The 27,114-nt window shown below is 44.2% G+C and overlaps 1 protein-coding gene across 4 annotated transcripts in view; it reads right to left on the bottom strand.

Annotated features, from left to right (window-relative positions):
- Window positions 1-9,870: 9,870 nt before the first annotated feature.
- The window catches only part of LOC111160010 (THO complex 5), a 36,541-nt gene continuing 19,297 nt past the window's right edge, over window positions 9,871-27,114 (bottom strand). For all 4 annotated transcript variants that reach the window (XM_022522775.1, XM_022522778.1, XM_022522777.1 and 1 more), the window contains 9 exons: window positions 26,148-26,256; window positions 21,514-21,615; window positions 20,691-20,787; window positions 20,001-20,115; window positions 18,620-18,723; window positions 18,406-18,493; window positions 14,441-14,556; window positions 13,596-13,786; window positions 9,871-10,075 (listed from right to left, as the gene is read on the bottom strand). In XM_022522775.1, coding sequence (XP_022378483.1) covers window positions 10,012-10,075; window positions 13,596-13,786; window positions 14,441-14,556; window positions 18,406-18,493; window positions 18,620-18,723; window positions 20,001-20,115; window positions 20,691-20,787; window positions 21,514-21,615; window positions 26,148-26,256 — 986 coding nt within the window. In that variant the 3' untranslated portion in view covers window positions 9,871-10,011. The remainder of the gene's footprint in view (window positions 10,076-13,595; window positions 13,787-14,440; window positions 14,557-18,405; window positions 18,494-18,619; window positions 18,724-20,000; window positions 20,116-20,690; window positions 20,788-21,513; window positions 21,616-26,147; window positions 26,257-27,114) is intronic.

Below are 27,114 nucleotides of genomic sequence, written 5' to 3'. Positions count from 1 at the left end.
AAGAGGGAGAAGCAGACCCACTGCTGAGCAGGGAGCCCGAAGAGTGGTTCAGTCCCAGGACCCCGAGACCATGACATAAGCCAAAGGCAGATGCTCAACTGACTGAGCCACCCAAGTACCCCAAAAACTAGTTTTTAATGTTAAAAATAATTTATATCAATGGGACCTGGTAGACATCTATAGAACATTCCATGCAAATGCACATGAACTGTTCTCCAGGACAGACCATATATTAGGCCAAAAACAAGCCTCAGAAAATTTAAAAAGATTGAAATAGGACAAAGTCTATTCTTGACCACAATGGAATAAAATCAGAAATAACAAAAATTTATTTAAAGAAATTTAAATAAGAGGGAGAAGCAGACCCACTGCTGAGCAGGGAGCCCGAAGAGTGGTTCAGTCCCAGGACCCCGAGACCATGACATAAGCCAAAGGCAGATGCTCAACTGACTGAGCCACCCAAGTACCCCAAAAACTAGTTTTTAATGTTAAAAATAATTTATATCAATGGGACCTGGTAGACATCTATAGAACATTCCATGCAAATGCACATGAACTGTTCTCCAGGACAGACCATATATTAGGCCAAAAACAAGCCTCAGAAAATTTAAAAAGATTGAAATAGGACAAAGTCTATTCTTGACCACAATGGAATAAAATCAGAAATAACAAAAATTTATTTAAAGAAATTTAAATAAAGAAATTTAGAAAATTCACAAATATATGGAAATTAAACAACATACTTAATAACCAAAAGATCAAAGAAGAAACCATGGGGGAAATTGGAAAAAAAAACTTTGAGATGAATGCATATAAAGACACAACATATGGAAACTTATGGGATTCAACTAATTCCTTAGAGGCAAATTTACAGTTGCAAATGCCTACATTTAAAAGGAAGAAAGTTTTCAAAATGATAACCTAATTTTCCACTTGAAGGATGGAAATAGAAAACTAAACTCAAAGCAGGATTAGAGTGGAACTTAATAATGTAAAAATTAAAAAAAAGAGAAAAATCAGTGAAACTAAAAGTTGGTTCTTTGAAAGATCAACCAAATTGACAAAACTTTCGTTAGACTGACGAAGGAAAAAAGAGAGCACTCAAATTGTTAAAAGCAGGAGTGAAAGAGAGGATATGTTAGCAAACTTAGAGAAATAAGAAGGATTATAAGGAAATCCTGTGAACAACTGCATGCCTAATAATTAGATAATTTGGATTAAATGGACAAATTCCCTAAAAGACACAAACTACTGAAATTGACTCAAGAAAAAAAATAGCACATCTGAACAGATCTGCCACAAATAGAGATTAAAATAGTAATTTCAAAACTACCCACAAAGAAAAGTTCAGGCCTAGATGGCTTCCAAAGTGACTTCTACCAAACATTTTTGTTTGTTTGTTTTTATTGTTTTTTTTTTTAATTTTTAAAAAATCTTTAAAATTTTAAGTTAACATATAAGGTATTATTAGCCCCAGGGGTACAGGACTGTGAATTGCCAGGTTTATACTTCACAGCACTCATCTTAGCACATACCTTCCCCAATGTCCATAACCCCACCACCCTCTCCCTACCCACACCCCCGCCACAACCCTCAGTTTGTTTTGTGAGATTAAGAGTCTCTTATGGTTTGTCTCCCTCCCGATCCCATCTTGTTTCATTTATTCTCTAACGAACATTTAAAGAATTAATGCCAATCCTTCTCAGATTTAAAAAAAATAGAAGAGAGAATAATTCATAATTAATTCTCAGAGGTCTCTATTACCCTATACCAAAACCAGACAAAGAACAACAAAACCACAGAATAATATCCCTTACGAATGCAGATGCAAAAATCCTCAACAAAATACTATGCAAATACGATTGAGCAATATATTAACAAGATTATACACCATCATCAAGTAGGCTTTATCCCAGAAATGATGGTAATATAAGGAAAGCAATAAATCACTGAATGATTCACTTTAAAATGGTTAATTTTATGCCATGTGAATTACACCTCAATAGATTTAAAAAACTGTGGCAAAATACACAGAAAATTCACCACTAGTGATATTTAGTACATTCATAATGTTGTGCAACCAATTACCACTATCTAGTTCCAGAAGGATACCCCTTACCCATTAAGCAGTCTTTCCCATTCCTCCCACCCCTGCTTCCTGATAACCACTACTCTGCTTTCTGTCTCTATGGATTTATGTATTCCGGACATTTATATAAATGGAATCATACAATACATGACCTTTTATGCCTGGCTTCTTTCTGGGAATAGTCTATCCTGAAGGTTGTAATACCAACCACAAGGAAGATAGGGGGAAGGAGGTGTTTTTGCTCCTTGGTTTTCACTAAAGCCTGAAGATTCTTTAACAATCATATATGTCAGCCTTATAAAGTGCATTAATAATGATTATAAAAAGAGCTTTCTGCTTTTCTTGCTGTCCCAAACCTGAGTTTACTTACTAAATTGAACATTTCACTTTAATCTTCTCTTAACAGACTTTATGTATTGGGCACCTGGGTGGCTCATTGGGTTAGGCCTCTGCCTTTGGCTCAGGTCATGATCTCAGGGTCCTGGGATCAAGCCCCACATGGGGCTTTCTGCTCCTCTCTGCCTACTTGTGATCTCTGTCAAATAAATAAACAAAATCTTAAAAAAAATAAACTTCATGTATTAATTCATTCAAGAAATATTTATTGATCTCCTGTTGTGTATCAACCTTGTGTAAGGCCCAAGAGATGTAGAGGCAAGCAAAACAGAAGTGTGTTTCTGCCTTTTCTGGAGTATGAGTCTAGTGAGAAAACAAGCATTGAAGAGTAAAACACAAAAGGTTGCATAATGAAATATGTTACATGTTCCATCTTAGTGGGTCTCCATTAGCTTTTACTTCTCTAGCCTCCATTCTTTTTCTGATGAAAAGAGAAACCACACCTTCCCCACTGAGGCCATGCAATACGGTGAATAATGGTCCTCCAAAGATATCTATGTCCTAATCCCTGGAACCTGTGAATGTTACCATGTATGGCATAAAAAACTTTGTAGATGTGATTAAATCAAGGATTTTGATATGGGAGATTATCCTGGATTATCCAGTTGGACCCACTGTCATCACAAGGCTCCTTACTAGACGGAACAGGTGTCAGAGTTGGAGGAGGAAGTGATGTGATGACAGAAGCAGAGACTGGAGTGACGTACTTTCAAGATAGAGGAATGAACCACAAGCCAACTCTAGAAGCTGGAAAAAGCAAGGAAATATTCTGTCCTTGAGACTGCAGAAGGAACCAGCCCTATCTGTACCCAAATCTTGACTTTAGCCCAGTGAAATTGATTTCAGACTTCTGGCTTCCAGAATAGTTAAGAGAATCAATTTGTGTTGTGTTAAGCCACCAAATTTGTAGTAAATTGTTACAACACCCACAGAAACCTAATATAGGCCATGTGGTTTGGGTGTCCATGGACCCAGGACCCAGAGATATACATGTGTCAGACACAGCCCATCATATACTGTCCCCTGGCCTCTGTGACTAGTTCAGAGATTTACAAGTGATGCAAGTCTATCCAATGAAATTCCAATACTACTGTAGAAGCTACTGGTGGAGAGAAGCTCTGCCAAAGGCCACCCTGAGAATAAACAACAGCGAAGAAAGCACCTTGGAATTACTGCTAGTGTTTAAGTCCCAATGACACCATTTAAACAGACACATTAGGAGCACCTGGGTGGCCCAGTTGGTTAAACGAATGCCTTCGGCTCCGGTTATGATCCCAGTGTCCTGAGACGGAGCCCTGTGTCAGGTTCCCTGCTCGGCGGGGATTCTGGTTCTCCCTCTCCCTCTGCTGCTCTGCCTGCTTATGCTCTCTCACTGTCAAATAAATAAATGAAATCTTTAAAAAATATAAAAAATAAACAGCTGAATTCAGTTGTGCCTGAAGTCATCCAGTGAACTTCTTAGTCACTTGAGTCAATAAATTCTTTTTTGTTTAAAAAATATGTATCAAGGAGAGCATGGGTGGCTCAGTCTGTTAAGCATCTGCCTTCGGCTCAGGTCACGATTCCAGGGTCCTTGGATTGAGCCCTGTGTCAGGCTCCCTGCTTAGCAGGGAGTCTGCTTCTCCCTCTCCCTCTGCCCTTCCCCTGCTTACGCTCTGTCAAATACATAAAATATTTTAAAATAAACAAAATAAATTATGGTACATCCATTGAATGGAATAGTATGCAGTTGTAAAGAATGAGGAATCTCTTTATATCTGCACTGATACAGAAGAATGTCTAAGATATGAAAAAAATTAAGGGGCAGAACAATGTATGTAGTATGATATTTTACAAAGAAATGGAAAAATAATTTGTGTTTGCTTACAGAATTTGAAAGGATACAAAAGAAAGTAAGCAAGTTGATTGCTTATTGAGGGAGATAGGAACTAGGCAGGTCGGGGATAAGATTGACAGTAAAACCTTTCACTGTACTTTCACTTTTCATGCTTTCTGGTTTTATGAAACTTGTGAATGAGTTATTATTCTAAAAATCAAATTAAGAATTTTGTACACTATGGTCTAATTTTTGTGAGATAACAAATAAATACATAGGAGATTGGAAAATACAAAACACCCAGCCCAGGAGTGTTTATTCTGTATACAGTAGGAAATAAATACTGTACTGGTCCTGTGACTGGTTTTGGGTCCTTCATGTAGGACTTTATATCTCAACTTGTTAGATTGGGTCTAGTCTTTTTTTTTTTTTTTTAAGATTTTATTTATTTATTTGAGAGAAAGCAGGAGGGGGTAGGGTCAGAGGGAGAACCAGACTCCCTGCTGAGCAGGGAGCAGGATGCAGGACTGGATCCTGGGGCTCCAGGATCATGACCTGAGCCAATGGCAGTCGCTTAACCAGCTGAGCCACCCGGGCACCCTAGATTGGGTCCATCTTTAAAATATTTTTATTGCACAAATACACTCTGTGGGTCTTCCCCCAGCCTCCAAGGTAGGTGGAACACTACCACCAGGTAGTGTTGCTGTTTCCTTTCATTTAGGTCATCCATGAAGGTAGTGAGAAAGCCAAGTTAGAAGAGGGTGTGGCAAGAGCCCAGGAAGTTGAGGTGACCATCTGGTGGGAACCAAGACATAGGCCCATAGACAGCAGGGAACAGATGTGTGGTTAATGGGCTGTGGTTGGCCTAATAACAGGTAATGAGAGCACGGCTCCAGTTGAGGAGCAGGTCTCCATTGGCTTCTACTTCTCTAACCTCCATTCTTAGCCACAACTGATGAAAGTGCTGCTGGCAAGGAGGGACTGGACCAGAGAGAGTGGGCTTCCACAGTCTGGGAGCCCTCTGGCCAGGGAATGGCACACCAGGTAGCAAAGGCCTTCCTCATTTAAGAGGCCTTTTCTCCAGGCTGAAACTGGGAGGGCAAGGATAAGAATCCCTCCCCTTGGGGTGCCTAGGTGGCTCAGTGGGTTAAAACCTCTGCCTTCAGCTCAGGTCATGATCCCAGGGTCCTGGGATCATGCCCTGCATCGAGCTCTCTGCTCAGCAGGGCGCCTGCTTCCCCCTCTCTCTCTGCCTGCCTCTCTGCTAACTTGTGATCTCTGTCAAATAAATAAATAAATAAATAATCTTTTAAAAAAAAAAAAAAAAAAAAAAGAATCCCTCCCCTTTGGTGAATAATGCTAGGTGCTGGGCATGGTGCTAAATTGATGCTTAATCCCTACAACCACTCCCAGCTGCAGGCAGGGACCCCCCCCCCCCAAAGCTTAGAGTCCGGCAACCTGCCCAAGTTGCTCAAGTGTGGAACAAGGACCTGATAGGTTAGCCTGACACTAAGTTGTACTTTTTTTTTTTTTAAAGATTTTATTTATTTATTTGAGAGAGTGCACGAGCAGGGTGAATAGCAGAGGGAGACCGAGAAGCAGGCTCAATCCCAGGACCCTGAGTTCATAACCTAAGTCCAAGGCAACACCTACCTGACTGAGCCACCCAAGTGCCCCTAAGCTATAACTCCTGATCACCACAGTGCTCTTGGTGTACTTGTGTTGCTGAAATGGACAAATGGCCCAGCAAGACTGCCAGTCTGAAACTATGCTGGGCCCAGAGCTGTTCTTAGAAAAAGGAAAGTCTTGGAGGCAGATAGACCTGTTGAGAGCTCATCTTGGGTGTGCAGCTCAAGAAAGCCGGTGGGCATGGACATGTCATTTAACCCTCTGAGCCTCAGTTTTCTCATCTGTAAAAACAAAGGGACTGTGTATTCTTGGTAGTCTGTTATAATTAAATAGGACAGTGAATGGAAAATTGTGACTAGCACCAGGCCTGACCCAAAATAGATGCTTTACACCTGTTCTCAACAGAGTCTGCTGAACACCATGGAAAGGACAGAGGTGGGGCTACGGACAGGGAGAAAGTTCCTTTGGCAGTCTGGCAGCTCTGCTCCTTCCCATGGATAGGACTTTTAGCCATTTTCCCCACACTGATCAGCAGGAACACCCTTAAAATAAAAAGAGGCTTTTAGATTTATTTGTAGAGAAAAGAGGAGAGAGCAAGTTGGGAAGAAAATAAAGGAGAGACTAGCATATACTAAGAAACCAAGAACATGAATGGTAGCTTTAAAAAGGCTAGGAGAGGGGCACCTGGGTGGCTCAGTGGGTTAAAGCCTCTGCCTTCGGCTCAGGTCATGATCCCGGGGTCCTGGGAGCGAGCCCCGCATTGGGCTCTTTGCTCAGCGGGGAGCCTGCTTCCCCATCTCTCTCTGCCTACTTGTGATCTCTGTCAAATAAATAAAAAATAAAAAAATTAAAAAAAAAAGAAAGGCTAGGAGAAGCACCTGGCTGGTTTAGTCAGTAGAGCATGTGACTCAAACTTGGGGTGGTGAGTTCAAACCTCATGGTTGGGCATAAAAATTACTTTAAAAAAATTCAATTCAATTAAAAAAATAATAAAAAGGTTAAGATAGATATGAAACATAGGCTGGGTCCCAGGTGTGGAAGGATGACAGAAAGGGACTGCTCTCTGGGATGTGCCGCAGGGAAGGCCAAGGCCAATTTTGGTTGAGGAAGCTTCAAGGTCTTCCCAAGAGACTCTTCTCCTAATCTGCTGACTGGAAGCACAAGTGCCTTTTAAGTAGCTCAAATGGGCTGGACTGTCCTGGGCTTCTCACTAGTTTGAAAACACTTCTCCTTACAGCCAAAGGATTCCTTTGTTCAGCCAGCTCCTTTGAAGAGGGAAAATTTCTTCTGAAGGGTGACAGACTCTGACATCCCCTGCCCAGAAAGCAGAGCCTTTCCCCACTGCTCACAAGCCATCTTTGCAACCTTGTCCCAGCTGTCGGAGGCAAGCTTTTGTGCTGAGTCAGTTTGGCTGTCTTCCAGCCAAGAACAGTAGAGGCTGCAATGCAGGGCCATTAAAGGAACTATTTTTAGACCCTATTTCAATCTTATTCAGCACAGGCGGTGAGACACAGGGCCTGAAGGTGGCCAGACCAAGGGGATGCTGGCAGGGACAGAGTCCAGGCAAGTAGGTCAGGAAAAAGACAAAGAGATCACACTATGTGGAAAGAAAGAAGCACACAGAAGGAGGTTCACACTGCTGCCCAAGGTACCCAAGACAGAAGATGGGGAGCTGCTTGCAAAGAATTGGGCCCTCTGCGTTCTATGAGGAGTCACCAAGAAAAATGAAAGAAGGGAAGAAAGTACAACCACTTCCAAAAAGAGACTAGGGCAACGTGCACCTGGGGAGCTCGTTAAAAATATACTTCACTTCCTGTGCCCATCTTAGTTCAACGGAGACCGAATATTACAGTGAGGCATGGGAATCTGTTAATTTCTTCCTGGGATGGGGGATTCACACATATTGAAATTCGAGGATCACTGGGCAGAAAAGTCTCTACCTCTGAACTCAAAAGAATGATGTGGGCCGAGGACAGGCAGAGGTAGTGGCAGTCATTAAAAGAGCCACCAGAGGTGACATTTTCCTTTTTTCAAGGGCTCAGGCTTCCATCTATAAAATGAAGGGCCTGGCAGTCCCAGGAGTCTCCTAGTTCTTTCTCAGGAAATCCTTACCACTGGCATGCTCAGTGATCAGCCAAGAGAACAGGAGGAAACAATTCTTATACCAGATGCCCATATTATCCAAGGAAAATCAGCAGAAGTCCAATAATGGGGAACAAAGTTCGAAGTATACTGTGGGAGAAAAAAGCCACTTGATCAAGACTATCGCAAAAATTGGGACGTCTGGGTGGCTTGGTTGGTGAAGCATCTGCCTTCGGCTCGGGTCATGATAACAGGGTCCTGGGATCGAGTCCCATATCAGGCTCCCTGCTCAGCAGGAAGCCTGCTTCTCCCTCTGTCTGCTGCTCCCCCTGCTTGTGCTCACTGGATCTTTCTCTCTTTTTACAAATAAATAGGTAAAATCTTAAAAAAAAAAAAAAACTCACAAAAATAAACTTTATATACATTAAAAATGGCTACAAGAGTAGATTTTGTAGATTTTCATCTGGTAGTTAAAAACTTTATAGATCATTCTTAGATGTATGTAATAATTCCTTTTTTTTTTTTTAAGATTTTATTTATCTATTTGACAGAGAGAGAGATCCCAAGTAGGCAGAGGGGGAAGGGGAAGCAGGCTCCCTGCTAAGCAGAGAGCCTGATGTGGGACTTGATCCCAGGACCCTGAGACCATGACCTGAGCCAAAGGCGGAGGCTTAACCCAATGAGCCACCCACATGCCCTTATAATAATTCTTTTTTTAGTTTTATTATTATTATTATTATTTTGGTAATCTCTACACCCAGCTTGGGGCTCTAATTCATGACCCTGAGATCAGGAGTTGCATGCTGTTCTGACTGAGCCAGCCAGGTGCCCCAAGTATGTAATAATTCTCTCTCTTTTTAAAATATTTTAATTGAGAGAGAAAGGGAGAGAGAGGGAAAGAGATAGTGAGAGCGGCAGCGGGGGGGCGGGGAGGGAAGGGAGAAGCAGGCTCCCTGCTGAACAGGAAGCTGGACATTGGGCTCAATCTCAATAACGACCCAAGCCGAAGACAGATGCCCAACTGACTGAGCCACCCAGGTACGCCTGTAGTAATTCTGAAATATTTTCCAGCTTTATATCTTATTTCTTAAATAATGAATTGAAAACTGACTTTTTTTTTGAGGAGATGGGGAATAATTTTTCTGACAAAACTGTCCAAGAACACTTTATGCCATCCTTCACTTTGACTTTTGCAGAATTATAAAGGAGGTTATTTTGAAAATATTTTAGAGGGTTTTATTGATTTTCCTCGGACTTCTCTTAATTCCCTGAGAGTCGAACCATTATTTTTGAGGCACTTATCATGTCCTCACCATGAAGATTCTCTTCAAATGGCTCCTGGTCTCACTCTGCCAGAGCCTCATTAGATGGTGGCTCTACTTGTCATTCTCCAAGACCATTCTCACTGACTTCACACAATGGTGCAATATTTACAATTACTCCTTGTACCTGTCTTCTCTTTGTGCTGCACAGTCAGATGTTTATAAAATCCAACAATCAGAGAGAATCTGGCCAATGAAGGTACTGAAGTTAGTGGAGGGAGAGAGGGGAAGGGAAAGAACTTTTGTTTTTTTGGGCTATGCTCACTTGGGCTTTCCCTGCCACATTCTAACAGCAGGGACTTAGGGTAATAAACACCAAAATAATGAGGCCCTCCCAAAGCAAGAACAAGAAAGATGAGTGGGGATAAGAGGGCAGCATCTTTCTACAGACTCAGAATATTCTGCATTCTGCTTTTCTTGGCCACCTAGAGAAAGCCAGTCCACGAAAACTCTTTTACACTATGCTGTGGTCCCCAACTGCCCTTCCAGACTGCAAATCCACCCCCGTCGTCTACAGGAAGCCACAAGACAAAGGCCACTTGGTCAAGTGACACTTTAATAAGCTAGAAATAAAAAAACCTGTCTTTGGAGACTATCAAGAGCCACATGTGGGCCAAAGCAGAAGGTAGAGGCATAGCACTTTGGTCATGGCAGGGAACAACAGGCTGAGTGGAAGGTCAGCGATGGCTGAAGAATCCTTGCGGATGGTTATATTTAAACGGCTTCATCCTGCTGGGGCCCCTAAAGAAACAGGAGAAGGGAGATTAGTTAATACCATGCCCTTTGGGCTGACAAAATAAATTACAATTCATCCGCACAAGGGAAAACTATGCAGCTGCTGGGAGGTGAAAAACGAACGAAAAGCAAACTGTAAAACAATATGTAAGGTGTCATACTGTTTTGGCGAAAATGTATGCTTGCAAATGCATGAACACAAACCTGGAAAGGCCCTCACCAACAATAGGCACTTCGGAGACCCTCACTTTTTAGTGTTTTTACAAAACTGCTCATTGATGTTTTTATGTTTAACACCAAACATATTTCTCTCTCTCTCTTTTTTAAAAGATTTTGTTTATCTGAGAAAGAAAGAGAGGAGAAAGAGAGTGAGTGAGCGCACAGGAGCAGGGGGTGAAGCAGAGGGAGTAGCAGGCTCCCTGCTGAGCAAGAAGCCTGATGCGGGGCTCAATCCCAGGAGCCCAGGATCATGACCTGCGCAAAAGACAGATGCTTAACCAACTGAGCCACCCAGGTGCCCCTATTTAATTTTTATAGTAAGAAAAATGAAGAAAAAACCTTAAAATCCTCCTTTGCAGGGAGATTCCTGTGTAAGCAGGAGTGAAAAGAATCCACACTAAGTGTCTGCCAAGAGCCACGTGCTTTATTTTTTTATTTTTATTTTTTTAAAGATTTTATTTATTTATTTGACAGAGAGATCACAAGCAGGCAGAGAGGCAGGCTGAGAGAGAGGAGGAAGCAGGCTCCCCTAGAGAGCAGAGAGCCCGATGCGGGGCTCGATCCCAGGACTCCGAGATCATGACCTGAGCCGAAGGCAGCGGTTTAACCCACTGAGCCACCCAGGCGCCCCGAGCCACGTGCTTTATACTACTACCTCTGAGATACTATTTCTACCATTTTATAGATTTTACAGATGAAGAAACAGTCTCGGGGAGGTAAACTGTCTGCCCGAATGTTATCGTCAGAAAGCAACGAGCTCAACTTCAAAACCAGGACTAACACTAAATCCTACTGGCCACAGGCAGCCTGACAATCATGGCCAAAACCTCAACACTCTGAAGCTAAGGCGCTTCAGCTATGATGCTAGGGATTTGGGGATACCAGGCAAAACTTCACAAACAGGCCTCTTCTACCCAACTCCACAGTGAACGATGTCCGTCTAAAGGGCCACTTTTGTCTGCTATGGTTGACATTCAGTGGTAACTTGAAAGGTGACACCCTGGATAGCAGTCTGAAGGGTGTGTGTGTGTGTGTGTGTGTGTGTGTGTGTGTGTGTTTACAGAGATGAGAGAAAGAAGGTTTTTATTCCAACACCGATGCAACCACTTACTTAAATGAGGGCTTACTCTGCGTGCCATCGTATTTGGCACTTTACACACTACATCTCGTTTAATTTCATCTTCCCTACAATACCTGAGGTGGATGCTGTTTTGTTTTGTTTTTAACCAATGAGGACTCTGAAGCTCAGGCAGCTAAGTGTAGACCCTCATCACATAGGCTGGAACTGCAATGTGAACCCACATCTTTTTGGGCCCAAAGTCCTTGCTCATAACCATAATGACATATATTCCCAACATCACAAGGGCACAGAATCACCTGGGCAAGTCTAGGCATATGGCTAATGGAGAACCCACAGTCTGAAGGTAGCCAGCCGCAGGCAGAACTAGACCTCCTGTCTCCCGCTGCCAGGCCAGCACTTTGCAGCCCAGTCCCTTGGCCTGATACCAGTGGTCAGCTGGACTCTAGGCCAAGAAACTTGCATCTCTCCAGTCATGGGGTTAACTGGATCTGAGTAGCCAAAGCAGCACCAACCCAGAATGCCCTGATGGAGGACCTCTGCCTGGGTGACAAAAAGCACTACAGGAAACGGATCCTTCGGGAACCATTAGGTAACAGCAAATAAACACTGGCCGTGTGAGAGCTCCCACCCTCGAAATGTGTTACAGCAGGTAGGGAGGGTGGGAAGAACAGAGTTCTCACACAGACTCACTAGGGAGAGCAAGTCCTAGAAGCTACCAACATCTAGCCGCCAGCTCCGTCTTCCAGCAGCCACTTGGGGGCTGGAACTGGTTATTATCAGATAACATGAAGAACCAGGCCAGGTGGAGGTGCCAGATGGAGGGAGGAGGATGCTGGCACAGCTTCCAGGTGCTGGGACTGGCTATCTGAGGTGAGGGGCAGGTAAGGGACCTTTAGACTGACAGGGAATGCAGGGATGCCCCAATTAGAAACAGATTATAGCCCTTCCTCTCTCCCGGACACCATTCCTCCCTAGCTGCTTGCTCAAAAGGGAAGGGATGCCTAACAGCATGGACTCTGGAATTTTGAAATTGATTCTTTAAGAACAAAAACATGTGGGGTGCCTGGGTGGCTCAGTCAATTAAGCATCTGCCTTTGGCTCTGGTTGTAATCCCAGGGTCCTGAGATAGAGCCCCATATCGGGCTCCCTGCTCAGTGGGGAGCCTGTTTCTCCCTCTCCTTCTGCTTGTGCTGTCAAATAAATAAACAAACAAAACAAAACAAAAAAAGAACAAGAACATGTGTTAAGGGATAAAAGGGAGAGAAAGGACCTCACCAAAGTGAAAAGAAAAGTAGCTAAAAGTGCCATGAGCACAGACACACTGAACACCAAGTCATCAGGACCTAATGGCATTTTGTGAGCCCTATCTGTGCCAGGAACCGTTCTCATAGCTTATGTGAATTATCTCTAATTCACCACGAGCCAGACAATATACTTCCATGTCAGCCTTTAGGAAATAAGTCCAGAGCTAAAGTGATTCTGATAAGATCACACAGCTGGTGAGCAGCAAAGCAATGATCTGTACTTATTATTTTGTCTTACCTCAGAACTGGTTCCTTCCATGATGCCCAACTGCCTAGAGCTGCCATTCTCATAGACTCGGGAGCATCCCAGGAAGAATATGGCAGACTCTGGGACTGGTGGGGCTTTATGTAGTTTTTTTTTTTTTTTTTTTAAGATTTTATTTATTTATTTGACAGAGAGAAAGATCACAAGTAGGCAGAGAGGCAGGCAGAGAGAGAGGAAGGGAAGCAGGCTCCCTGCCAAGCAGATAGTCCGATGTGGGGCTCGATCCCAGGACTCTGGGATCATGACCTGAGCTGAAGGCAGAGGCTTTAACCCACTGAGCCACCCAGGCGCCCACTTTATGTAGTTTTAAAAGCTTATTTGGACAATAAAAAGCAAACCATGTTGTTTTCCAAAAGAAGCACAGGAAGTTTAGCTAAATCCTTTTGATTCTGGTGGGGCTCACTCAGTGGGTGGCCCACCTTCAGGGGTGCTCGAGAAGAACAGCTGGATCAGCTGTAGGAAGTGGGTTTCAGGAAAGAGGGAGAAAGCCCTCCTCAGAAAATCTGGCTACAGAATTTTTATTTCCACTGTGAACAGAGACAAGCACACGTGAGTACGAGCACGCCCTCCATGCCAGGTCTGATCTCTGCCCTGAGTCCCTGAGAGAGGCAGGGCTGGACACCTCCAGAGCCCCAGTGTTCCCACCCGTCCCCTCACCTGAAAAGCCGCAGACACATCTTCTCCTGGGGAAACTCCTTGGGCCCCTCCACACTGTCATCGTGGCTGTCAGTCTCCAGGTAGACATCTAGCAGCACACACAGGCGCTGCAGCTGGTTGGTCAGGAGCTGATGGCTGGGCCGGGGGCCGCACAGCTCCTTGTAGCAAACGTTGACCTCGCTCTCCATGGCCTAAGGAGAAGGAAAGCCAGAAACTCAGCACTACCTTTAGACTAACTGGGTCTGACAGCTCCACAGGAACAGTAGCCAGGCCTCTATAGGAGCTAGGTCACACCAGATCAAACCAGATGGGTTTATCCTCAGGCTCAGGACAACAGCGTCTTCCTGATTCTGACCTGTAACTTTCCCTAGCCAACATTCTCACAGCCAAGAAGATGGAGGTGTGTGGAGAAAAAATCTCAAGACCTAAGTCAGAAGATATTAGCATTAAAAACATGATCCATGGCCAGAAGGCCACTACAGAATCAAATCAACAGGTACAATGATATTTACTAGCTACAATAATCTCACACACCACCTCATTCCAACACTTCCATGCTTCCCAGTTTATTCACATTTCCACCAAAGCCCAAGACAGCAACCTTTCAAAGCAAGGATTTATAGTATCCCCATTTTAAAATGGGGTGACGCCAAGCTAGGCACTAGGCTTTTTCTTCTACTATACCAAAAAGCCTCCAGCAAATTCTACAAATCCTGGCAGGCCCCACGGTCCACTCGAATTAGACCAGTGGCTAAGCTCTCAGTTGCAGCAGGTCCTGCCACCGGCCCTCCCTCCCCCACAAGAGGCTCTCCATGCTCTTTCCATCACCTCCAGCAGGGTCTTACCCGAATATTGTCATCGTTGCTATTGGTTTTCTCCCCTTTCCAGTTCAGACAGAGCTGGAAAACAGGTGGGATGGAGGAGTAGCCAGGGTTTAGCACCACAGCAGCCTGGAGTTTGGCTGGGAAGGGAGTAAGGAGGAAAAATCAGTTCTGAGACGGAGTATGCCAGTCATGGACCCTCCCCAGTGGGCCCCTGAGGCTAGTAGCTCTGTCTTGTATTAATCCGAGTGTTGCACAGCACATTCTGGTACTTTTATTTTTGTTCTAGAATCTCCTAAGTAGAACTGTCAGGTTGCAGAATGTGAGGTCCTGTGACTCTGGTCCCTCCAAGGATGCAGAGGTGTGTGGACTCCCCAGAGTCTGGTCCACACTGGGTCCGCCCAAGTTTTATTTGCTCCTTTGACAGAAGTTTATTTTAACTGGCATTTCTTTCTTGGCCAGCAAGTTAAGGATTTTCCCATGTGAAGGCTATCTGTTTTTTCTTTCCAGCAATATTGTGTACTAGCTATTACATCAAATATATTTTCTCTACTCTATTCCTTTTCTTTTTAGGTATTTTGTTATGTGAAACTTTTTAATAGCCAACAGATAGAGTACTTACTGTATTCCAAGCACTGTGTTGAACTCTTTACACACATTTTATTTCATCCTACCAATGATTCTATGAGATGGGTACCATTATTACATGCCCGTTTTATATATAAAGAAAACGAGGCTCTGACAGAATCTTCCTTAGGATCAAACAGTTGCAAAGCAGCAGTGCTGAGCTTAACTAGAACTGTCTGATATCAAAGCTATGTTCATACTCCTTATAGGAAGTAGTTGTATTTCTTTTTTATAGACTTTGAGAGAGAGAAGGAGAGCAAGCACGAGCAGTGAGGAGGGGTAGAGGGAGAGGGAGAAGCAGACTCCTTGCTGAGCAGAGAGCTCGACACGGGGCTTGATCCCAGGACCCTGACATCATGACTTGAAGTGAAGGCAGACGCTTAACTGACTGGGCCACCAGGTGCCCCTGAAAAGTTGTATTTTTTAATATATTCATTTTCTTCTCTGGTGACAGCCTTTGCATTTCTCCACAGGACATTTACCCTTTCTACCAATGGGTGAAGTATGCCATTCTTTTTTCATTATTTATGGGGGGAAGAAAAAGAACTATAACACACCAGTAATTCAAACAACAGAGAACAAGAGAATATAGATTAAGACAATTCTTCCCTGACAGTTGCAACCACATTTATTAGAAAGTGAGTCCTACCCAAAGGATAAAAACACAGTGATCCAAAGAGGCACCTGCACCCCAATGTTTAGCAGCAATGTCTGCAATAGCCAAACTATGGAAAGAGCCCAGATGTCAACTGACAGATGAATGGAAAAAGAAGACATGGTGTATATATATATACACAATGGAATATTACTCATCAGAAAGATGAAATCTTACCATTTGCAATGATGTGAATGGAACTAGAGAGTATTAGGCTAAGTGAACAATTTTCTTTATCTGATAAAGAAAATTGTATGATTTCACTCATATTGGGAATTTAAGAAACAAAACAGGATCATGGGGAATGGGGGAAAAATAAAATGAAATCAGAGAGGGAGACAAAGAATAAGAGACTTAAGTATAGGAAATAAACTGAGGGTTGCTGGAGGGAAGGTGGGTGGGGGGATAGGGTAACTGGGTGATGGACATTAAGGATGGCATGTGATGTAATAAGCACTGAGTATTATATACAAGACTGATGAATCACTGAAGTCTACCTCTGAGACTAATAATACACTATAATTAATAGAATTTAAATAAAATAAAATGAAAAAATTAAAAATAAAAAGTAAGTCCTTTCTCTGCTGCCATATTGCTTGTGTCCTAACAGCATATATTCCTGGATTTATCTCTATTCAATTTTTTTGTTTTTAATTCATCAGTTTTCAAACTGATCTGCTGTAAAGTGATTTAAATTTTTTAGAATTGCTGCCCACTTACTCATTTAAATTTCACTCTTAAATTTTCAAATTCTTCAATGCATCTTAGGAAAATTTTATTTATCATATTCACTCTGATGGATCTAGAACACTTACTATCTTTCAAGCTTTCATCTGCTCAACCAAGAAACAGAGTGATGTCTACCAGTGACTTTTCCCACTTGGGGCTTTATAAATTTCTTGGACTCGGGCACCTCAGTGGGTTAAGCCTCTGCCTTTGGCTCAGGTCATGATTCAGAGTCCTGGGATCGAGCCCCACATTGGGCTCTCTGCTCAGAGGGGAGCCTGCATCCCCCCCATTCTCTGCCTGCCTCTCTGCCTACTTGTGATCTCTGTCAAATAAATAAATAAAATCTTTAAAAAAAATTAAACGTCTTGGACTACATATTTTGTGTCCTTTTATTTAAAATAAAATTTTTTTAAAGATTTTATTTATTTGACAGAGAGAGATCACAAGTAGACAGAAAGGCAGGCAGAGAGAAAGAGGGGGAAGTAGGCTCCCTGCTGAGCAGAGAGCCCATCCCAGGATCCTGAGATCAGGACCTGAGCTAAAGGCAGAGGCTTAACCCACTTAGCCACCCAGGTGCCTTTTTGTACCCTTTTAAAACAGTATTCTATGTTATTTAGGGACAAGGTAAAAGTATTTTCTTAAAGGGAGAAGAATGGGAAGCAAATGTACAAATTCCAAATGTACAAAAAAATGGTCAAATTCCAAATTCCAAATCCCTATTCCAAATAGTAGTCACCTATCCTGAGGGAGAGAAAGAAGTATAAAGCAAGGGGACCTCAACTATATCTAAAATATTTAATTTCCTCAGAATATTAAAGAATTCCTCAGAATAAAAAAGAAGGGAAGAAACCACAGGGTAGAGAAACTCTAACAACAGAGAGTGCAACCTTTCCTTATGTTTCTCCCACTAGCTTAGAATCACAGACAATCCCCCAGCTCTGCAGCCACAGAACCACAGGGGTCAGATCCTTTGGGCAGTGCCAGGCTTGCCAGGGCAAGAGCCAGAAAACAGCTCCAGAGGCAGCACCTGGTTGGCTCCACGGGAAGCCTTGGCAAATTAGATGCCAGGATAGCTGTGAGAAATCATAGCTTGCGATGCCTCCAAAGTGAGTGTAGGAACCGCAGAGAGGGAGGAAGGTCCTGCCACCCTGCGCTTCACAACCTGAGAATAACATGTCAGCCCTTCTGTGAAGAGGAGGAAGAACAGGTACCTGCTTTTAGAGAATGGTAAAGAAAAGGGCCAAGAGCTCAGGCTCAGAGGTCAGACTTGGGACTGAGCCTCAGTGTGCTTGCCTATAAAATGGGAATATAGGTTTCTCCTATTATCCAAAAGCAAAACATTCCTATGAACCCTTTCCTAAGCCCAAAGGGCATAAATAAAGGGGCATCCCCCACATCCTGAGCATTAATGCCACTTTACTTTTACAAAAGACCTACATTAGCACAGTAATGACTTTTTTTGTAAAAGTGAAAATCCTCCTTTCTTTCAGTTAATGGAAACAGGTATTCGTGTAGGTTTTTTGTAGAAGCAAAGTGGTGGCATGCAAACTTAAGGAAAACGGGGGCTACCTTTATTACCACTCCCAGCATGAGGATTAAATGAGATAAAATGTGGATATGGCTGTGTTACAGAGCAAGTCTTCACTGAATGGTGGATCTTCCAATCATTACTATTTGCTATGTCACGCTGGCAGGATCCTAGGATCTTTTGCTTTCTTTGGGCAACCCTCAGGAATGCTTTATTCCCTTTTTTTTTTTTTTTTTTTAAGATTTTGTCAGAGGGACAGAGATAGGCAGAGGGAGAGAAGCAGGCTCCACACTGAGCAAGAAGCCTGATGTGGGACTTGATTCCAGGGCTCTGGGATCATGACCTGAGCCAAAGGCAGACAATTAATTGACTGAGCCACCCAGGTGTCCCAGAAATGTTTTATTCTTACTAGCTCCCCTTGTCTATTACCATGATCAGAAAAGAAATTACCTGTGCCCCTTTCCACGAGTGCCATGTAGTAGAGATTCGTGTCCTCAGCCAGTCCTGCCTCCACAATGTCCTTGGTGAAATGCAGCTCCTAGAAGTTACCACAGCGGAGTGAACTCCTAGATCCTCCAGTCAAGTCCCCTGCTGGAAGGGCAGGAGCTGAAAAGTGACAGGAATCTTTGGGATGGCAAGGGTGATCTGGCCCTCCTCCACTTACCATGTAATCCTCATGGGCAATCGTCACCCACTTCACCAGGCGGGAGACAACCTTTGCAGGGAAGAGGTACTGGCAATCACTAGTAACTGGTACGATGCCATGTTCTAAAAGAGAGCAAGATATGTGGTATCACAGGTAGCAATCAGGTGCCACACAGGGTTACTAGTATCTGGAGGGCTCAGACTGCCCTGCCAGCTGTGCAGGTCCAGGAGGCATTCCGTAGATACCCTGGTCAGCACGTGCTAGGACTGCAGGTGCACCACTTGACCTTCCCCTGGTGCTAAGTGCTTGTGGCCAGACCTAGCACCAGCTTTCACGGTGCTTTATCTTTAATGCAGATGATTGTCAGCAAAACAAAACCCCCGCTGGCAGCCAGAACCAGTGACAGTGTCTCTGTAGCAGGGACTGTTAATTAGATCAAATAGCCAAGAGGGTTGTTTTCATAGCTGACCTTGATGGAGGAAATGACTGAAGTGTTGTGTGTCAGTTCTTTTAAGGGAGGAGAGCTAGAGAACAGCTCCAGGGCAAATTCCTGCTGGCACTTCAATCTGCAAATATGCCAACACAGTAAACACTGTCCAGGATGAAAATCATCCAACCTCGGGACAAAACAAGTGGAGCAATGCTGATGGGGAGCAAGCGTGTCACAAGCAATGCTGCCCTGGGGACACCTGGGTCCACGTAGATTGCAAGAGCTCCCTGACAGGGGAACGATCTCTAGATGGGTCCCAGAAACCCAATGCCTTTCCTGAGAGTTACTATTTCAGATCAGAAAGACCTTAACTCTCACTATCCCACAAGTGCCTTATGCATGTTAAGCCCTTGACAAGTATTTAGTGAATGAGGAGAAACATCCAACAGGGCACCACTGTGGTCAATGGCTCATCAGAATCACCTGAGAGCTTATGAAAAACACTGGGGTTCAGCCTCACCATGGAAGACGTTAGCTCAGTAGGTCTCAGGGGAGGGGTGAGGGCGTGGATTCCTGAACAGCTGTACTCAAATAAGCTAAATGTAAAGTCTACAAAGCATGAATTGGGCTTCTACTAAGTATCAGTAGAATGGACACCAAAGGCTGACATATGCTAACCTAAAGTAAGTTGTTCCTGACCAGTCCACTATCTTGGACCATCCAGACGGCTTTGGGCCTCTTTTGTGAGCTAGGACAACCATGATGGCCCTGAGGGGAGCTCAGACCTCTGCATGGATGGGCCTGTAGCTGTCCCTAGTGGCCCTGCCACCAGCTCTGCTCAGCAAGAGCCAGGAACCAAGCCCTCTCTGATGTGTCATCAGAACTGGAGAAATCTGAATGAAGGATAAGTTATCTTTGTCTCTGTGTTGTCCAAGTGGCTCTTAAGCCACAGACCTAACACCAGCTTACCCAGGGATGCAAACTGTTTGTGAAGGGCCAGACGGGACTGCACCCTGGTCTTCAGTAGCTTCATGGTGGTCTCCATGTGGCTGGCGCTCAGCGAGTGGTCAGCAATCACCGTGTGCTGTGGACAACAGAGAGCAGCACACCTGGGTGCTCTGTCCCTTCCTCCAGGCACTGCCTCTCTCCTAGGCCCCGCCTGCCTATGGCAGCCGGGACCACCCACACTGAGATAGATATCTTACGGAAATTGCAGGAATTGCCTGCTGTGACAGGCCTGATGCTGAGTTCCAGTAGGAACAATATAAACTACTAGGTTCTTGAGAGGCGTGGCCACCTCTTGAGAAAGACTTCTGCTAAGATGCCACATCCCCTGGGATTCTGTTGACACCTAATTTTTGGCATCTCTGTACATAAAGCTGAGGGATGGCAGAGCCTGGAGCCCTGCTGTACCCAAGGCAAGGACCAAAGTTATAATCAAGAGAGCTGCTACGATCAGGGAGAAGGCAAAAGGTACCAAAACACTTGTAGGCCTCAGACATTTTAGTATCCTGAGTGGAGGGAGGACAGATCATAGCCTGGATGGAAAGCATTCTGATCATTCAAAACCCCAGAGGACATCAGAAGCCTTTCTGGAGTCTACACAGGATATGAGGAAGGAGAGATCTTCAGCCAAGGAGAAGGGATCAGTGATCACACCTGGGGCTGCTCTTTGGGGAAGTGGAGGCCACCCAGCTTCTGTACCCACAAATAGGGGTGACCTAGGTCAAGTACGTAGTCTCTCAAAGTCAGGATGCTGCAGAAAAGAACACAGCATAAAAAGATGTTATAGGGGCATCTGGATGGCTCAGCTGGGTTAAAGCCTCTGCCTTCAGCTCAGGTCATGATCTCAGGGTCCTGGGATAGAGCCCTGCATCAGGCTCTCTGCTCAGCTGGGAGCCCGATTCCCCCTCTCTCTCTGCCTACTTGTGATCTCTCTCACTGTTAAATACATACATACATACATACATACATACATAAATAAAAGTCCTTTCTGCAGTGGTCCCAGGATACAGCCTTTCCTATCCCCTCACCCCCTCAAAATGGGCTAGTTCTGCAGGCTCAGCCACTCACAGCCAGGATCTAAACTGCATCACCTCCCTACTGTGAATTTCACCTCTCCCATGTTTGCTTTTCTCTTCCTATCCTAACTCATAAGCAAATCTCAATAAGGCAGTGCCCTTGAGCTTTTCACCAGCCTACCAATTTTTAAAATGTTTTTAAAGTTTTTAATCCTCAGAGAATTAAAATGATAAACCAAGTTATTATATCATATGTTATGTCTTCCAAGTTTGATGCTTCCACCCCTCCTCACCCTTCCATGACCTCCATTTGCCCCTGCATTCCCTTCTCTTAAAACCACACTACCACCCCACCCCATAGTCTCCCCTCCCCACTGAGAGGCCTCTGGCCCTAAATGGTGAGCTGCCAGAGGCACTCCAAAGCAGAGAGGCTGGGAGAGGAGGAGACACTGCTGACTCACCCGACTTTATCAAACTGATACTGATTGGCTGGATTTGGAGTTTTCTTTCCGTGATCTCCTGGATACAAACAGCTCAAGACTGAGTCAGGAGACAGCAAGTCACTGGCAAAGTGAAAAGACTGCAGTGAGAACTCTGGCCAATGCCTTGCCTCAAGGCAGACTTGGTGATCTGGGGATGGTAATGCCACCTATCACTGACGTTCATGCTACCATTTCCAGAATGCTTCCTATGGACCTTTATACTTGAGATCACCAGACCCCTACAACCCTATGAGGGAGGGAGTATAACCATTTTCATTTTACAGAGGAGAAACTCAAAGCTTTGAACAATATGGCTCATCTAAGATCATACTACTCGTAAGTGCTGGAGCTGGGATTTGCACTATCTGATCAAAGACAGTAGTTGTTCTAAGCACCGAATTTTTTGAAAACCCTATCCCTTCGAGGTAATATGATGACCAGGGCCTTACCTCAAAGGCAGCAAAGCCCTGTGACACTGGAGATAAAATAATCACAATTTTCTTAAGAGCAGACGAGAATCCTTTCTACCCCAAAAGAACAAGTGTGCAGTTTTGATGGTGTGTCTATCTTACTTTGGCCAAATTTTACGCTATTTACAGAAAAAGGTCCCCTTTTATGTTGCCAGAGAAAGACATTATCACATGTGCTGGAGACAAGGTGACCCAGGGCTATAAGCAGAGAGATAGCGCCATTGCCACCCACCTGGAATGGTTAGGGCACAGCCTGTAATTAAACATGACAAATGGAGAAGGAATGGGAGGGGAGAAGAGGAGGATAATGGAGTAATCTAATCGCAAAGGACAAGGCTCGTTCTCTCCCTCAGCCAGTGTGGGGGGCGGGGCGGGGGGGGGGGGATTCTCCTTCTTCTTCACCTTTCCAGGTATCACAACAGGAGCAACTCAGGAGCAACTCAATTAGCAGAATGGGCTAATTCTGCTGCTCAGAGCCCTGGCACACCTTCAAGAACTTAGCAATGGGACAGTGGCAGCTTCTGACTCTTCCCTGTTCCCTGTCTCTCCTACAGACTTTCTGCCCTCCTCTAGATCTCTGCCCCTTCACTGCCTTTCATGTAGAACTGACTAGAAAATAAATAAGAATTGTCAGTCTTTGGGGGAAACTTGGTGGCTCAGTTGGTTAAGTGTCTGACTTTGGCTGAGGTCATGATCTTGGGGTTCTGGGATTGAGCCCTGCATCAGGCTTCCTCCTCAGTGGGGAGTCTGCTTCTCCCTCTCCCTCTGTCCTTCCCCCTACTTATGCTCTCTCTCTCAAATAAATAAAATCTTAAAAAGAAATTTGTTGGGGTGCCTGGGTGGCTCAGTCGGATTAAGCGCCTGCCTTTGGCTCAGGTCATTACCTCAGGGTCTTGGGATCAAGCCCCATCCTTCTCTCTCTCACTCTCCCTCTATGCTCTCCCCTCTCAAAAAAATAAGTATCTTAAAAATTTTTTTTTGTTGGGGCACCTGGGTGGCTCAGTTGGTTGAGCCTCTGACTCTTGGCTTCAGCTCAGGTTGTGGTCTCAGGTCATGAGACTGAGCCCTACATTGGGCTCCATACTCAGCAGGGCGTCTGCTTGACATTCTCTCTCTCAGTCTCCCTATACCCCCTCCCCACCTCCAATAAATAAATATATCTTTTTAAAAAAATTGTCAGTCTTTTGGCCAATATTTAATAACTACTACTAATAGAATGAAACAGCTAAAGCTGCATGATAAAGGTTTCTAATTAACAAAACCTGATGGAAGAATCAAATCTTCTTGACAAAATTACATCTGTAATATGTGGTTCAGGACAACAAAATAATGGACATAAAAGGGGAGGTTATATATAGTCATAAAACTACAACACCAAGGGGCTCCTGGGTGGCTCATTCAGTTGGGGATCTAACTCTTGATCTCAACCAGGTCTTGATCTCAGGGTAGTGACTTTATGCCCTGCAATGGGTTCCATGTGGGGTGCGGGGTCTACTTAAAAAAAAAAAGCAAAACCAAAAACACTGGGATGCCTGGGTGGCTCAGTTGGTTAACCATCTGCTCTCAGGTCAAGAACGCAGGGTCCTGGGTTCTAGTCCCACATTAGGCTCCTTGCTCAGCATGGAGCTTGTTTCTTCCTCTGCCTGCTGCTCCCCCTGCTTTTGGGCTCTCTGACCAAAAAACAAAAACAAAACCAAAACAAAACATAAAACAAAAAACAAACAAAAAACCCCACAACACTGAAACAAAAAATTCTCAATTACTCAAATCTTTGTTATAAAATAATAATAAAGGATTAAAAATTTGGTAAAATAAAATTGCAAAATAATTAAAAATGGTTTAATAGCTTAATGAAAAACTGATTAGTCAAATGCCCTAATGGAAATCATTCTGGAAAATAATTTCTTAAAGAATATTCAGCAAGGTTGGTTAAATGTTAAATTGTTTATATTAAGAACATCAATTCCCTAATGAAATAGATTCTGGCAATGGTTGCCAATGATGCTAATGCCACAAAAACAAAGAACCACCTATGCCTCCTGATGGAAATACTCGAAATCTATGATGTCGTCTTGCTTCCCTGTCTCCCCAGCCAAAACAATCAAAATAAAATCTGATCAAGCCTCTAAATCTAATTTACATGAAATACACAGGGAGGAAGTAACTCATTAAACTGTGCTGCAGGGATGCAAGCATAAAAATCCAGACCAGGGAAACCTATAAACAACCCATTCCCTTCAACAAATGAACAGAAGGCAGGGACATTCGGTTGAAAAGAAGCTTGAGAGAAGCCTCACCCAATTGCAACACTTGGACTTTACAGAGATCCGGATTCAAAACCCAATATAAAAACAAAACGACAAAAACAAAACAAAACAAAACAAAACAAAACAAAAACAAAAACGACAAAAAACATGTACGAGAAAATCAAGGTAATGTGAACTCTGACTGGATATTGGGTGATACTAAGGAATTAGTGTGAGACTATGATTATATTGGGGGGAAAAAAAAGTATCCTTATGTTTTAGTAGATAAATAAATAGAACCATACACCAGCCTGGTTTCCCCAAGGGCCAAAGCAGCCTGTACTTGAGCAAAGGCCTCTAGGCTAGAAGTCCAGAGCATGAGGCTTGGGGCTTCCATAACTGGTCACATACTCTTTGGACCTCAGTTTCTCCATCCAGAAAACAGGGGGATGAGCTAAACTACACCTGAAGGCCCATAAAGATATAATCCTAGTTTCAGGGTGGTGCTTTCTTTCTCATCTCCTCCCTCTTCCGGGGCCACAGCCCATCTTTCACTGACAGTCACACAGGCCTCAGTTTCCTCCCCTTGTAAAGCTACTGTGAAGGGCTAAGCAAATTCATGATAAACACAGCTGTCATTTATCAAGTGCTTCACCTATGCTGAGCACTGGACCTGGTCCTTCACAAACACCCTTGAAGGAGATATTACAGTTAAACGACCAGAGTGAGGAAGCCGACTCAGAGGCCAGGACACTTGGCTCAAGGTGCACACACAGCTCTAAGTGGCAGACAGGACAGGCTGGAGTTCAGAGCCCAGCTAGTAACCAGTCGGCAGCACTGCCCCCATTGTGGCACGTGTGGAGCTTTATGAGGAGCTGGAAGTGTGCACCGAGGCCAGCCAGCAGCCCTGTTCTTAGTAGGTACGGTGTCTGAGAGGCAAGCAGGCAGAATGTTGGTGACAAGGAGCTCCACCATGGCCTCCAGCTGCCAGACTGAGAGCTCTAGCTGGGCAGTGTAACTAGATGCTCTGGGCTCCCTCTGCTGGGGTCTGGTGAGAATAGGGTCAATTTAATCCAGAGTGCCTTAGGGTAACCAAATAACCCTCTCAAGTATAGGGATCAGGGCTGTAGCCTGAAGGGGGCGTGGACTGTAAGTGCAGGGTAGAGAACCCAGGGACAAGGCACCACCAGACAGCCATGGGAAGAGCCCCAGCCCACCAGGCACCAGACCTGTGCTTCCTTCCTCAATGGTCTCTGTACAGCCAGCATGAGGACTCAGTATGCTGGACTGCCAGGCCAGGCTAGTGCTTTTGTAAGTGAGGCTATTTGAACCCCAGGATCTCTTGGGTCCTCCTCCCTTCTTCCCACTCCTAGCTGTGAAACAAGACTGCCGCAGTCAGGGGCTTCCTGGGGATCCCCGACCTGTGTCCTTGATTACTCTGCTTCCACTCACCCTCCTCAAAATCTTCTCTCATCTCCAGGTAAGAACAATCTGGGTCCGAGCTAAGCTGTCAAGCAATAATCCCAGCACCCTGGGACAGAAAAAGTAAAGGGAGAGGGCGGCCTAAATTTGTCAACCTAATAATGTCTGCCAAACTCCATTTCTCCATTCATGCTTTTCCACTGTTCATAAAAAGCGGAGCTCTGCCCCACCTACTCAATTTGCCATACATTGTAGTCATTTCATCATCTGCTGTGTAGCAAGAGGACCAACTAAAGTCAGTTAGTGCTTCCTAAATACCAGTGATGTGCCAGGACTCCTAGGCCATGTGGACACGACAACAGAAATCAACACAGCCGTGCACCTCCTCCAAGTGTGAGGAACCAAGACCAGCCCACACTGAGGATCTTCTCATAACAACCCCCATGCCCCACTCTCCGCCACGCCTGCCCAATACCCTGCACTGATGGGGGTGATCAGCTCCGTGGCAGTTGTCACTTTGGCTTTCACTGTCATGATGTTGAGGTTCATGAGGTAGTAGAAAGTCAGGTGAAGCACGCTGTCATCTGGAGGGGGAGGAGGAAAAGAAGACCATGTACAATCTGAACATGAGAGCAGAGTTTATAGTGTTAGGGAACAGAAAGTCAGCAAGGGTTTTAAGAGCTTTTACTGTAAAAAAACAAAAACTCAAAGTTAATTTCATACTGAGTTGAAAAGGAAGAACAAATTCTTTGCAACTCCTCTCTCCATGACGGGGAGCTTCATTTCCCACCTCTTGAGTGTGGGCTGGACTTAGCTGCTTCTTACAAATACATTATGAAAGGAAGTGATCAAATGGATCCAGGTTCATATGATCAGTAGTAAGACAGAATGACACCATTTACCCCTGATATGATGTGATGATGAACACCACGTCTATGGTATTCCTCCCCCAAACCCATAACCTCAGTCTAATCAGGAGAAAGGACCAGATAAACCCAAACTGAATCTTTCTACATAATAGACCTTGTCTGCAAAGGTAATGAAAGATAAGCAAAGACTGAGGAACTATCACTGCCTGGAAGGGGCAAGACAACCAAATGCAATGTGAGATCCTGCACTGGATCCTGGAACAAAGGACATTAGCGGAAAAACTAGGGAAACCTGCATAAAATCTGTAGCTTAATTAATAACATTATACCAGTAAAATTAACACTGGTTTGGATCCTTACACGGCAGTTAAGTAATATGCTGACATCAGGGGAAGCTGGATGAAGAGCATGAGAACTCTATTACTGCAACTCTACTGAGTCTAAAATTATCTCAAAATAACAAGTTTTTTTTTTAAAAAAAAGTAAAGAGGGGCGCCTGGGTGGCTCAGTGGGTTAAGCCTCTGCCTTCGGCTCAGGTCATGATCTCAGGGTCCTGGGATCGAGTCCCGCATC

Source organism: Enhydra lutris, unplaced genomic scaffold, assembly GCF_002288905.1.
Source record: "Enhydra lutris kenyoni isolate GAN:26980312 unplaced genomic scaffold, ASM228890v2 scaffoldscaffold73, whole genome shotgun sequence".
Classification (NCBI taxonomy): domain Eukaryota; kingdom Metazoa; phylum Chordata; class Mammalia; order Carnivora; family Mustelidae; genus Enhydra; species Enhydra lutris.
The sequence above is the reverse complement of the archived record's forward strand: the minus strand, read 5'-3'. Positions and strand labels throughout refer to the sequence as shown.